This window comes from Siphateles boraxobius, unplaced genomic scaffold (assembly GCF_051911475.1).
Source record: "Siphateles boraxobius isolate OS27281-9 unplaced genomic scaffold, OSU_SipBor_1 16, whole genome shotgun sequence".
NCBI lineage: Eukaryota > Metazoa > Chordata > Actinopteri > Cypriniformes > Leuciscidae > Siphateles > Siphateles boraxobius.
Window position 1 is genome coordinate 10218833 of NW_027508766.1, and position 13286 is coordinate 10232118.

Below are 13286 nucleotides of genomic sequence, written 5' to 3' on the forward strand. Positions count from 1 at the left end.
CCAGGCAGCGCTTGCGTCCGCACATCGAGAATCGTTTTGACAAAACCCTGCCGGAGAGCCGCTTCAGGGGATCGAGAACGAATCTTGATTTATATCGGAAATCCAAATATTTCTCCTTGAGACCTGCACACAATAGACAAGGGTTACAGGCTACAGTTCGATTCCGTCCACCGAAATTCAGCGGGGTGGTTTGGACTGCAGTCGATCCAGTACAGGGTCGGGTATTGGAACAGGAAGTAAATTCCTTGCTGGTAAAGGAGGCCATAGAGGGGCCTCTCTCCCCTCACACGTTTACCAAATGCATGGATGCAGCTCTAGCTCCGCTGAGGCTTCAGGGTATCAGGGTGCTAAATAATATCGACGACTGGCCTATTATGGCCCAGTCGCAAGAGCTGGCAGTTCGGCATCGAGATGTCATCCTTGCCCACATCCAGAGCATGGGGTTGAGACTCTACATGAAAAAAAAGCATGTTGGCACCAGCCCAGAGAACCACGTTCCTGGGAGTGGTGTGTGACCTGGTCACGATGCGGGCACAATTGTCTCCTGTACAGATCGAGCCCATCATGTCCACGGTGACCAGGATAAAGCTAGGCCAAGCCATCACTGTAAAACATTTTCAGAGCGTGTTAGGGCTCATGGTAGCAGCGTCCAACCTCATTCCATTCGGCCTGCTGCCCATGAGGGCCCTGCAGTGGTGGTTGAAAACCAAGGGGTTTTCCCCGGGGGGAAACCCGTTCCACATGATCAGGGTTACGCGCAGATGCCTTCGTTCCCTATCTATGTGGAAAAAAGCGTGGCTTCTGTCCCAAGGCTTCGTGCTGGGAGCGTCATCCCACCAGAAAGCTGCTTCGACAGCCGCTTCCCTGACGGGCTGGGGCGCTGTCATGGATGGCGAGGCTCTGAGGAGCTTCCTCCCAGACCTCAGGGGTCACCACGCAGACAATGTGTCGGTGGTCTCCTACTTGATTCATCAGGGGGTTCAGATTGGCGCATCAGATCCTGCTGTGTATATCTCTTTAAGGCTATCTTGCATCCCAGGCCTATGTGCCCTATGTGCCTAAAGTGCCATCTGATGTGGCGCGCCTACGGTTCCCTGCGGTGCTTCGGGTCGCCCAAGAAGGGGTTTCCCGTATCCAAACAGACCATCAGTAACTAGATCGTTCAGGCTATCTCTAAAGCCTATCAGGTGCGCAGCTTGCCTTCGACTTTGGCCATGAGGGCTCATTCAACCAGAGGCATGGCATCCTCTAGAGCCCTCCTTTCACGGTCCATAATCCAGGAATTCTGCGATGCAGCAGGATAGGCCACCCCTCATACTTTTATCAGATTCTATAGCTTGGACATTCCTTCTATGCCAGGCACTCTAGTGCTCTCGTCCTAAGTGTGCCTGTGCGCAGCTTCACACTGGGACAGGCAGGACACGTTGTGGCATAGTGGGTACTCGTTTCCCAAAGTGTCGTCATCCATGCAGTTTGAGTTCCCTCGAAAGGGAACGTCTCAGGTTACGACTGTAACCCCTGTCCCCTGAGAAGGGAACGAGACACTGCTTAGAAGCTTCCTTCGCAGAAGCTAACTCTGTTGTGTGCTGGCGTCCCTTTGTAGCTTCCGTGTATTGCCGTCAAATGTTACCTCATGACTAGGGATGGGAATTGATACGATTTTATCAATATCAATGCCACTGACGATTCTGCTTATCGATCCGATTCTTTAACGATTCTCTTATCGATTCCTGACAGCACTGTGTGGAAAATAGTCATGCCTTTTCAGCAAAAAAAAGTGTTTTTATTTGTTTTAAAGCTAACCCTTGAGTAAGAAAACTGTACTTTTTATCTAATAAATGGAACCTTATTGTAAAGTGTTACCGATTAATTATACACCGATTCAGATGTCTGGTGAGTTCAGTGTTGGAAAGATCAGTCGTTTTAACCATTCATTAAATTAATCGGTTCAAATGAGTCATTAGTTCACGAATTGGACGTGTCATGCGCGTTGTGTGATTATCCCAGCAGTTAGGACATGGACATCCCACAGGATTTGTGTCAACAAAGAGAACATTTCATCACTGGATCGTTTTTTTCCGTGTTTATTTAAAGGGTTGTTTTGTCAGCTGAATGTGCGGAACGCTTTTCAGAGAAGATAAGGGAACTTATTTTAATTCAGGAAAACAAAATCTCCGAATACTCCACATGAAACTTTGGTCTTCCGACCCTTTAACATCGTGTCGATTTATTTTGGTTAATATGTGTGAGGGAGAGAGAGCAAGACAGCGCTTAGTGTGGAGATGGTGAAGTCTTGTTTACACTTTCGCCTGGCCCCGAAGTGAGAGAGTGCGCGCACGCGACCGGGTCTCTCTCTCTCTCTGCTCGTTCTTTAAGTTAAACATGTCCCCTATCACAAGCGCAGCAGTGCATCTACATTACTCACCGGTCAAATAAGTCTTTGGCGGGACAAAATTTGCTTTGGCGGGCGCAAAAAAAAATTAAATGCAGGAAAAACCCTGTTATTGCAAACAGGACACAGCATAATTTGTCTCGCTTATTAAAATAAGGCCAAGTTTTAGATCGTCTTTTCCTCTCCATGATTACCTTCTCTGCTCAAATCGCTTGGACTTTGCGCTATGGTGCCAGATAAAGGACAAAAGGGAAAGTTGTGAGTTCGCGGCCTGTATATTATGGCTGGGACTCAGAGCGGGAGCATCGATAAGAGGAATCATTAACATCGAGGGCATACAATATCGATGGTTCTTAACTTAGAACCAGTTCTCGAGTGGAACCGGTTCTCGATTCCCTAGTCATGACGCAGCACCAATCAGGACTGGATTAGTTTCATTCATACTTCAGATGCGTTATGCTAAGGGCGTTCCCCAAAGTGTCCTCATTGATGCAGTGTCTCATTCCCTCAGGGAACAGGGGTTACAGTCGTAACCCGAGACGTTTTGTTTACAGCTGTGTGTAATAATGAGTTTTGTATCCTGAAAGCATTTTCTAATTAAAGATGCCTTTGATTTTGAAACAAATATAGGAGACAGAGAAGAAAGCAGAGAGGAGATTCAATCTCCTGATTATTCACTGATGAATGCATTAAAATTTTACAACTTTCTCTGGTGTTTTCAGTTGTTATTGAGGCTTCTAGAAAATATTTGCTTGTGAAGACACACTGAACTGTTTTCTATCTGAAAAATGTATGATTGCTTAACTCTGAGTAGATGGAATGTTTAAAGGTAAGGAACATGTTCGGTACCTGTACAAATGTTGTGACTTACCGTATGTTAGATGAAAAGATAAATTTAAATGAGGGGATGAGGGTTGAGTGATAAATGCAGCATCTTCCCTCCCAACAAGACCATACGACGTGTTTTGGCAAGGGCCTTGCATTTAGTGGTGAGACTTATTGTAACCAATGACAGTCATCTACATTTCAGTCACATACATGACAGCCAATGACAGTCACATACATGAACATACTTCATTTGTACACTATCAAATCAGGTATTGTAAATAACAGTAGTTATAGGATTATTCTCTAGAAAGGTCCTTGGTTAGACAGACTTCAATATTCTGTTCATTTCTGATAACAATTTTTTTTTCTCCAAAGGCTGGTATGATTCGTACTGATTCTGATGAGTACTTCATTGAGCCTCTGGAGCGAGGAACACATGAACACGAGGAGAGAGGAAGAGTGCATGTGGTATATCGAAGGTCTGCAGTATTACAAGCTCCTTCAGACATCTCATTGGATTACCAGCCGATCCGTACGTATCACTGGTTTAATAAAATCTTGAGTGCATCTGTTGATTCTAGCCTTGTCCCATTTCCTTTGTATGCCTTGGGCTTAGGGTTTTCCATAGCTTCATGTTGTAGATCATTTAATAATCCTTGATTTGAAACCTCTCTGTGTACACTCTTAAAAATAAAGGTACCAAAAGGTTGTTTTTTTGGCTTTGAATGAGAGAAGAATATGTATTGGTTCCCTAACAAACCTTTTAATGAACAGTTTAAAGAACTGTGAAGAACATTTTATTAATCTAAAGAACCTTTTGTCCAATGGAAAGGTTCCATGGATGTTAAAGGTTCCTTATTGAACCATATATGCCAATAAATAACTATTTTTAAGAGTGTATTTCTCTCTACTTTTTAGATATTCCTCTGTACTTTTTATTGTACACTGCTATTGTGACAGTGTTTACCCGAGTGACAGGGTGACACACTTGTCTTGTTGCTGACTCGTGCCGCTTTGTCATTTTTATGGTTCTTTAGAAACTAGTTATATTTTTTTCTTCAATCAAATATACACTACCTGTGCTAAATTACCGTAAATGGTACTTGCTTTCCCTCCTATTGAATGAATAGTGTTTGTTTGAGCACATAAATTGATCTATAATTAATATATATATATATATATATATATATATATATATATATATATATATATATATATATATTGCCTTTGTTTAAATGAAATCAAATGCATCGTGGCACTTTTTAGAAATGGCGTACTAAAGCATGCCAGAAACTCTGAAGTCAGACATTCTTTGTAGGTGGGCCAGCCCATTATTGCTTAACAGCATCTTCCCAACCAGATCACATAAACCTTTTTACAAACCCCCACCAGGGCATGTGAATGACTGACAGCACTTTCAATTCACAGCCAACTTTTTTTTGTTGAAGTAATTTTATAATCACGTTCGAACAGTGGGAAGCTCTGGGATGTCAAGCCCTTTGTGCGGTCACGACCTTTCGAGATTTCCTCTCAATTCAGACACTTCTAAAGAGTCAAGTGCTTTTATGGTTGTAGCGGTTGCCATGGTGATGTGATGCCATTCCATTGTCCCAGGTGGGAAACATGCCATAGGCAGAGATGATTACAGTCTCGCTCCTGTTGCTTAGATAGCCACAGCGTGCTGCTTATATTTTTGGCCAGCAGACCTTTAAGTTATTGCCACTATCAAACATATTGTGACTTTTAATGTACTAGCCTACTTTTAAAACTTAATAAATGTTTAACCTTATGTGAATTACATAAAAGATGCAAGATCCATTTATATGGACAAACCTCTCTCAAGGTATAAAAGGGATAGATCACTCAAAGATGAAAACTCTTTTACCAACCCTCAAGTTGTTCCAAAACCTGTATGGTTTTCTTTCTTTTGCTGAACACAAAAGAAGATATTTTGAATAACATGGGTAACCAAACAGTTGATGCGCCCCATTGCCTTCTACAGTAGAAGTTAATGGGTCCCATCAACTGTTTGGTTTTACACTGATGGGTTAGAGTTAGGCTAACCCTAACCCTAACCCTAGCTCACAATGCTTTCGAGAAACGTAGCCATGATTAGTTCAATTTTCCTAGGCAGAATCCAAAATCGCACCCTATACCCTCAAATATGGCATTATTTAAGGGGACAGCCATTTGTAGTGGTGTCCGAAACCATAGTGGACGCTATTGAGTGCACTCATTCAATCCCACATTACACCACAATAACGAGTTTACAGCCGATGTACGCTCAACGGCTGTCCGAATTCGCTCACTCGTTTTCATTCACTCCTTCAAGTGAACTGTATTAGTGGACTAACATAGGGAAATAGTGATTAAGGGTTTAGGGGTGATTTCAGATTCAGCCCTTGAGTCTCTCCTCTGGTCCAAGTTGTTCATTTGTCACGTGATTTCTACTCATCTCTGTATTATCAAAAGATGTGTGTAATAAACAATTTTTATAAAGACATTTAGGAATTATGAACTAATTTCTGTTTTCAATAAAGAATATATCCGGCTGTCACGTCACGTGACAAATGAACAAAAGAGATTCAGACCTGAAGACTAATAAATTGTGTTTCCTGTACAGAGCCTATGCGCTATGGAGCTAGAAATGTGTCTTTATTACATACGAGAAAATAAATGATTTGAGAGGAAAAAAAAAAAGTTTGAGAGAAAAGTTATCACACTGATAGCAAAAAAGCATTTCATGAGAGAAAAAAGAATATTTGAGAGAAAAAGTTTTCATACCAATAGCAAAAAAATTATATTTGAGACTAAAAAAAGTTTTGGGAGGAATTATTTTCTCATAGAACATAAACAAAATAAATGTGAAATTTTTAAAATTATTTCTAAGAAAAAACATATCTCTCAAAATACTTTTCAAATTTTTTTTCCGATCAATGCAGTTTTTTGCTCTCGTGTCAGGATTTTGCTTTAGCTGTGAAAATTTTGTCATGGGAGGGGCCACGTTCTTTTTTTCCAATTGGAACGTTCCTATTGGCCAGTCGGGTGAGCATCGTCTTGTCTTGGGAGTGTAACTGAATCATTACACCACTGTTCGCGTTCAGTTCACCAAGATAGATGCCGTCTCTGCCTTAGTTGAGCACGGACACTCCAATGTTTGGGTAAGATGATGACACACACAACTCGACGGGTAGCTGGCTGAGCAAGTTCAGCATCACTGAAGATTAAACATTAAAAAATAGCACTCATGCAAGTTTTCCCAGCATGATGGCTAATTAATAATTAGCTTTACTAGCGATTAGCAAGCTAATAATATAATACACATTCATTCATGAATATGAGTGCTATTTTTAATGTTTAATCTTCAGTGATGCTGAACTTGCTCAACCTGCTAACATCCAGTTGTGTGTGTCATCATCTTACCCAAACATTGGAGTGTCCGTGCTCAACTGAGAGCTTAGAATGGGCCCAAAAAATCAAGCCCGACCCTACACATTAACTATAATTATGGGCCCGAGCCCGATTTAAACCCGACCATTTTAATACGTGGGTCATTATAACTTACGTTCTCAACTACTTTCTATGTTACTTTCTCCTCCTCCTCCTCTGTTCTGCACCTCTAAATACTTTCAAGTTAGCCTACGTGTCACCATCATACACATCAGCATAAATGCTCCTGATAAATTATGTGTTATTAAAGCATGAACACACAAACCACTGTTATAGCATAAAATGAAGCGGGCTCTGCGTGCATGGTTTGGCATGACTGAAGTAAAGTGCGCTCCCTTAAAAATTCCTAAAGCTGACATTAGTTCATCGCGATCTCACACATCTCTGTAATTATCAATGAATCTGACTGCACAATGAATCTTTCATAGTATATACACTTTGTTTGTTATAATTAGAGGATTTGCCAGCATACAGAATTCAGCTCTGAACAAAAAGTATTTTTTGAGCAGTGAGGGGAGTCTATCTTAAATGCTTCTGATTTGCCATTGCGTTCAAGAAATCAACACATATGTCTGTGATTGGCTACATCGCTCAATGCTGCAAACATGTTTTACAACAAAACTCTGGCCTGTAAATCATTTGTATTTTTTTTTAGTTGTTCTTGTTGCTTTTCTGCAACAGATGAATAAAAATGTATTCGTTTTTATGTTTTATTCATAGATATTTGTAGTTTGCGGGAGTCCCACGAATCGTTTATTCTCCCGGAACCCATACACACAGAGTGAGATTATTATAGCCCGCGCCCACGCTCGCACTCGGCCATCAAATCTAGTCCCGCGCCGGACTCTTTTGCGTTGGGAGTGCACGTCTCTAGATCAAAGGCCCGGCCCGAGGATAGTGACAGGAAATATCGGCCCGACCTCGGGCTCGGGCAGAGAATCTAAACTCTAAGGCAGAGGAGGCATCTATCTTGGTGAACCGAACACGAACAATGGTGTAATGATTCAGTTCGATTCCCAAGACAAGACGATGCTCACCCGACTGGCCAAATAGGAGCGTTCCAATAGGAAAAAAAGAACGTGGCCCCGCCCATGACACAATTTTCACAGCTAAAGCAAAATCCTGACACGAGAGCAAAAGAAAAGCGTATCGAGAGCACAGAAAAGCGTTTTGAGAGGAACACTTTTTTTTTTAGAGGAAATGTTTTCACACTGATAGCAAAAAATATATATTTGAGATGTTTTTTCAAAGTATTTTGAGAGAGATTTTTTATTTCTCAGAAATAATTAAAAAAAATTAGAATTTATATTTTTTTATGTTCTATGAGAAAATACTTTCTCTCAAAACTTTTTTTAGTCTCAAATATTATTTTTTTGCTATTGGTATGAAAACTTTTTCTCTCAAATATTCTTTGTTCTCTCATGAAATGCTTTTTTGCTATCAGTGTGATAACTTTTTCTCTCAAACTTTTTTTTTTGTCTCAGATCATTTATTTTCTCGCATGTAATAAAGACACATTTCTAGCTCCATAATGCGCTTTCCACATTAGTTACCAATGAAATGGCCAGCACAAAAGGAACGCATCGCTCTCTGTGACAACTCGTTATTCCCTAGTCAAATAAAAGATTTGTTTGAAATGGACAAATCGTTCATGATCCATAACTAGTATCTAACACTAGCTAAACAATTACTGACTGCAGATTTCTATTAAATTTACTGGTGTTTTTACTGATGAACTTTGAATGTTTGATGATGCCAAAAGTAATTTAAATGTAAAATCAAGTAAATAAGCATGCACAACTTTCGTTTATATCCAGGTGTTTGAGAGCTAGATTTGAACTGTATATCACACTTACCTCTGCCTACCCAATTTAGTCCGTAATGAGATTAGCAATGGGCCGTCTCACCCTCAGTGTACATAATTCAGGCCATGCTGTTCAGTCAAACTCATTCTGTGATGTTGAGATTTTAATTAAACAAGCTTGATTGCACAAGGGAAATCAGTAAATCATCTGAATGATACTTCTTTCTAAGCCGTACTCTATGAACACAGTTTTGGGTGTGAATCATGGTAAGTGTTCCCCAGGGCCACGGAATAAAAAAATTTTTTTTTGCTTTCATGCAGATAAATACCAGCAAATCAGGGACCATATTAAAAGTGGCTGGAACAACACCATTATATGTTTAACATGGTCACCACACAGCGTTATCAGCATGTCAGTGTGCTGTGGCTGTAATGGATGACAGCAAGGCTCCTAAATGACACAACAACAACTTGAAGCACAATTGTGAGATTATAACAGACTTGCCACAGAGTTCTCGCTTGTGATAACAAATCAGAAATTGCCATCGTAATCTAGATTCAGTTTCCCTCCGAAGACTGTGAGTCATCCATCTGAAAGGTCATGAGGTCTGGGGGAACAGATAACATCAGGACATTGATGAACCCATTTAGTGTAAATTGCAGGCCAGGCTGCTTGACGTCTACTTTGTCTTGGTTGCAGTGCATGTTCAGTTTACTCCTCAAGTGATTTGTCACTGGCTGTAACGATTGGCTCCAGCCCCTGGAGAGATGAGTTTAACCAAAGGGAATAGAAATTATGATGGTTGACAGTCACAGCATACCATGCTGGGTAAGGCACCTATTAGCATTCTGCAGTTGCTAGGCTTTTAATTAAAGATGCAAGATCAAGACCGAAGGAAGAGAGAAAAAGACTGTGGTACCTCTTGGGAATCCATGTCAGATTGGACTAGAAAGTGTAGAGGTGTAGCACCTTCGGGCTATTGAGGGTTCAATCCAGATTTGGCAAATGGAAAATAGTTGTTTATATTTGAAACGATGCCCACTGATTTTGATGGAATTGGGAGAGCCTTCAATACAAACAACTGAGGAAATTGAAAACACTCACTTAAACACATAATCCCTCCACAATGCACTAGTGTATGGTTTAAGAAAATGTCAAGCCGAATATAAAAGGTGAGACGACATAGTGAGATAAAGAGAGCTATTATCTGAGGATGACTTAACTGAGACTTTTTTTTTTGTCAAACTTAATCTGCTTATGGTGGTAGTAAAACAATTTTCCTTTTTGCAGTTTAAACTCTTCAGATCAGGATTTAATTGATTTTATTGTCTTTGCTTCATTGCTGTGCCATGTTTAAGAGAATGCACTGCAATTTTTAACATCAAAACCTTTGACAGATCAGATGACAGAATCTTTAAAAGGTGATTTCATCCCAAAATAAAAATTCTCTCATCTTTTATTCACCCTCATGTCTTTTTAAACCTGTATGACTTAATTTCTTCTGTGGAACACAAAATAAAAAATAATTTGAAGAACTGTTTTTGTTCACACAATTCAACTGCATTGGATTGGATCCAAATGAAATGTGGGATCAGAGAAATGTTTAAATTATTTAAATAATTTTTCACTTATGGGTGAAATATCCCTTAAAACATCAAAATAATCATATTAAATAGAAATAGCTGCTGAATGTTATGATATTTTACAGGAAAAGCAATAACTTGTGTATATCTTCTGTTCAAAATTCAAACACTTTGTAAACATTTAGTTAACAAATTATTTGCTCTTTAAAAATGCACACAAATTGTGTGACCATTCAAATATACTTAAAAATATAACATAACAAGATGGCTTATTTTAAGCATTAAAAGCATATTTGGTGTTGCCATTCAGTCCAGTGGCTCCAGAAATTTGTTTTGGCCAAGAATTTTTTAGTCTTTTCAATTGTTTATTTTTTCCCCCATAGTTTCAGGTGTTTCATTAGGCTGAAAGAGAGAACAAGTATAGTCAGTATTGTGGATAGTAGTGCAGATTTACTTCTAAAGCTTTTTGCCCATCTGTTGTCTCCAATGCTGTAGACCTTGGGTTCACTAAGTGAAAGCTCCAGAAGCAAGGACAGTTGGCTTCTCGGACACATTAAGGATCAGCAGAGTAAAGCTATGTGGTTACACAGTGAACAAAAGGACAACAATTGTGAGTAATTGCATCCCTGAAAGAGTCAATCCAAAGTCCCCTCCTCTTCCATTGTGCTGTCAAAGACTTAAACATCAATATTTTCCCACATCAAGAATAAAAGGCCTTTAAAGTGCCTTTTCATTGGACTAAATAGGTTTAGCTTTAAATTGCTAGCGTCTTTGTTTTTTCCCAGCCTACATAATCGTGAAGACACATAAACATGTCAGATTTGCACTAGCACGTCTGAGTAGGAAGTTCTTAGAATATTAATTGGTATAAACAAAGACATAGACGATGATATTTGCATTTGCCTGGAGGCGGATGGCATCATCTTAGAAAACACTTTGTAGTTTAGCTGATTTGCAAACTGTTGCTTAAACTGTTACTACAAAGCCATTTCTTTGTGCAATTTCCAGAGTTTTCATCATGAGACTATTGGAAATGTTTTGATCAGGAATCTTAGCAAAGTAGATGATTAAAGAAACATTATGTTATTAAGCATAATTCTTATGTTCACAAGATAGGAAACATTGTTTATGCTTTTAGACTGGGGGGATTTTTATGTTCTTGCTTATCTAGCACTGTATATAATCCACTTTAATAATTAAATCTTACAAAATACAAAAAATAAACAACCAAAAGGGGATGAGATGAGTTTGTCATGAAAATATTGTGGTCCATCAAAGAATGAAACAGGGCTTCTAGCTTTACATTTTGGTCCTGTATGATGTGTTAAAGGGGTGATGAACTGAGAAATCAAATTTTCCTTGAGCTTTTGACATCCAAGAGGTCATCATATTATAATAATATCCTGTAAGTTTCAGAACTGAAAACGTCCTTGTTAGTCCAATAAAAGCTTTTATTGACACCAGGCTCAGCAAACGACTCGTTTTTCAAAGTGGGGAACTATGACGACAAAGAGGATAAAACACCACCCCCGCAGAAGAAGATCAACGCCTACTTCAACACGGCCAGTTTAGCCCCGCCCACCGATCCACGCATTACACGCATAGCTAAATAACATATGGAAATAACAGTGCTACCGAGGAATAAACATGCCGCTTACAAAATATTGTGCAGTGCCTGGTTGTGGAAGAAGACAGTCGCTGCATAAGCTTCCTCTGGATTCTAATAGGAATGCATGGTTAAACTTTAGTTTTAATGAGGTTCCAGCTGATGTGGGTAAAACATTGTCCGCTTGTTCGCTTCATTTCACTGAGGATTGTTTTGTAAACAAGACACAGGTCGTGACTGGATTTGCAGACCGATTAAGATTAAAAAACGGTGCTGTGCCTTCTATATTGGATCCGACAGGAATGGTGCAACACACTTATGTGAGTAAAATTTTTATTTAAAAAATAATAATAATCTGATTATAACTTTGATATCTAATAATTATGTGTACCTGTCTAATCAGTCACAGAAGAGTCCAACTATGAACTATTGTCTATCTCTTGTAGCAATCATTCCGGTTGCCATTTTACAACATTGGAAGTTTTCAAAACAATTTCCCCCACGTGCACTGACGAGTGAGTTAAAACTCATTATAATATGCAAAATTGTTATCCACTCACAGCAGTGGGCGTTTACCTCCAAGTCTTCAATGGGAGACACCCATAAAAACCGAGCGTTTTTGAGCTAGGCTCAAAACTAGGGCAGAAAATAACCTATTACTTATTCATTTTGATGTTTTTGAATGTATAAACCAAGCGAATTTCATAAGTTGACCTCAGACAACAATATAAAAAAATTAAAAAGCCAGTTCATGACCCCTTTAAGATGTAAAATGGCATGGCTAAGAGAATCCAGAGCCTGTTGAGAAAACTATCACCAGTTGCAGAACTTAATTTGCATAATACAAATATGGCAGACACAATAAGTAGTCTTAGATTAAGTATGTCTTTAAAAATTGCAAATTCAGCATACCTTTAGATCAAGTTCAGATGTATACTATTCGGTTTGAATATCCTACAACCATGTTTAACAGAGGGTATAAAGCTGATCTTGCCTGGGGCACTCACATTTTTAAAAGTAAATGCTTTGGAGCAGAAAAGCGGAAACGTATACCTGCTTATAATACTGTATGGTGAGAGTCAATGAATTTTGTTTTTGGTTTCCATTATTCTTCCTGAAGGTTTGTACCATGAACGATTCTGATCCTTGAGTCAAGAAAGAATTACGTGCTTCCATCATTTATTCTTGGGTAAAACATTTTTTTGTAATGAAATATTAATGTTTAATTCAACCCTGCATGATGGGAAATGAACTTCTCAGCTGAGGAGCTACTCAATGTTATTAAGCTAAAAGCCACACAATTAATTCTGGAAAATGGATAATGCAAAGTAAAAAAAAAACACAAAAAAAACTAGCTCATGAATATCTGCTATTGCTCTTATGTGCACAACTTTTAAACACATTTTAAATGGAACCACTGAACAGAACTTCTTATGCCAAGTTTGGCCTTTTTTTCAGATAGACAGAGAGATATGTTCAGCCCTCCAATTCTCCATCGGTGACCCTTTTCTTTTCAAAGTTTATATCTAGTTACTCAAAATGAGAATATTGTGTCAAATGTGTGGTGCAATTTACCCCTCGAATGACTTGCTCTGTGAAATTAATTATTCAGGCACTGTTCT

At 39.1% G+C, this 13286-nt stretch overlaps 1 protein-coding gene across 4 annotated transcripts in view; it reads left to right on the forward strand.

Moving 5' to 3' along the window:
- Positions 1 to 13286, forward strand: part of adamts3 (ADAM metallopeptidase with thrombospondin type 1 motif, 3) — a 178006-nt gene that overhangs the window by 35037 nt on the left and 129683 nt on the right. For all 4 annotated transcript variants that reach the window (XM_077231555.1, XM_077231554.1, XM_077231557.1 and 1 more), the window contains exon 4: positions 3596 to 3752. In XM_077231555.1, the coding sequence (XP_077087670.1) occupies positions 3596 to 3752 (157 nt within the window). The remainder of the gene's footprint in view (positions 1 to 3595; positions 3753 to 13286) is intronic.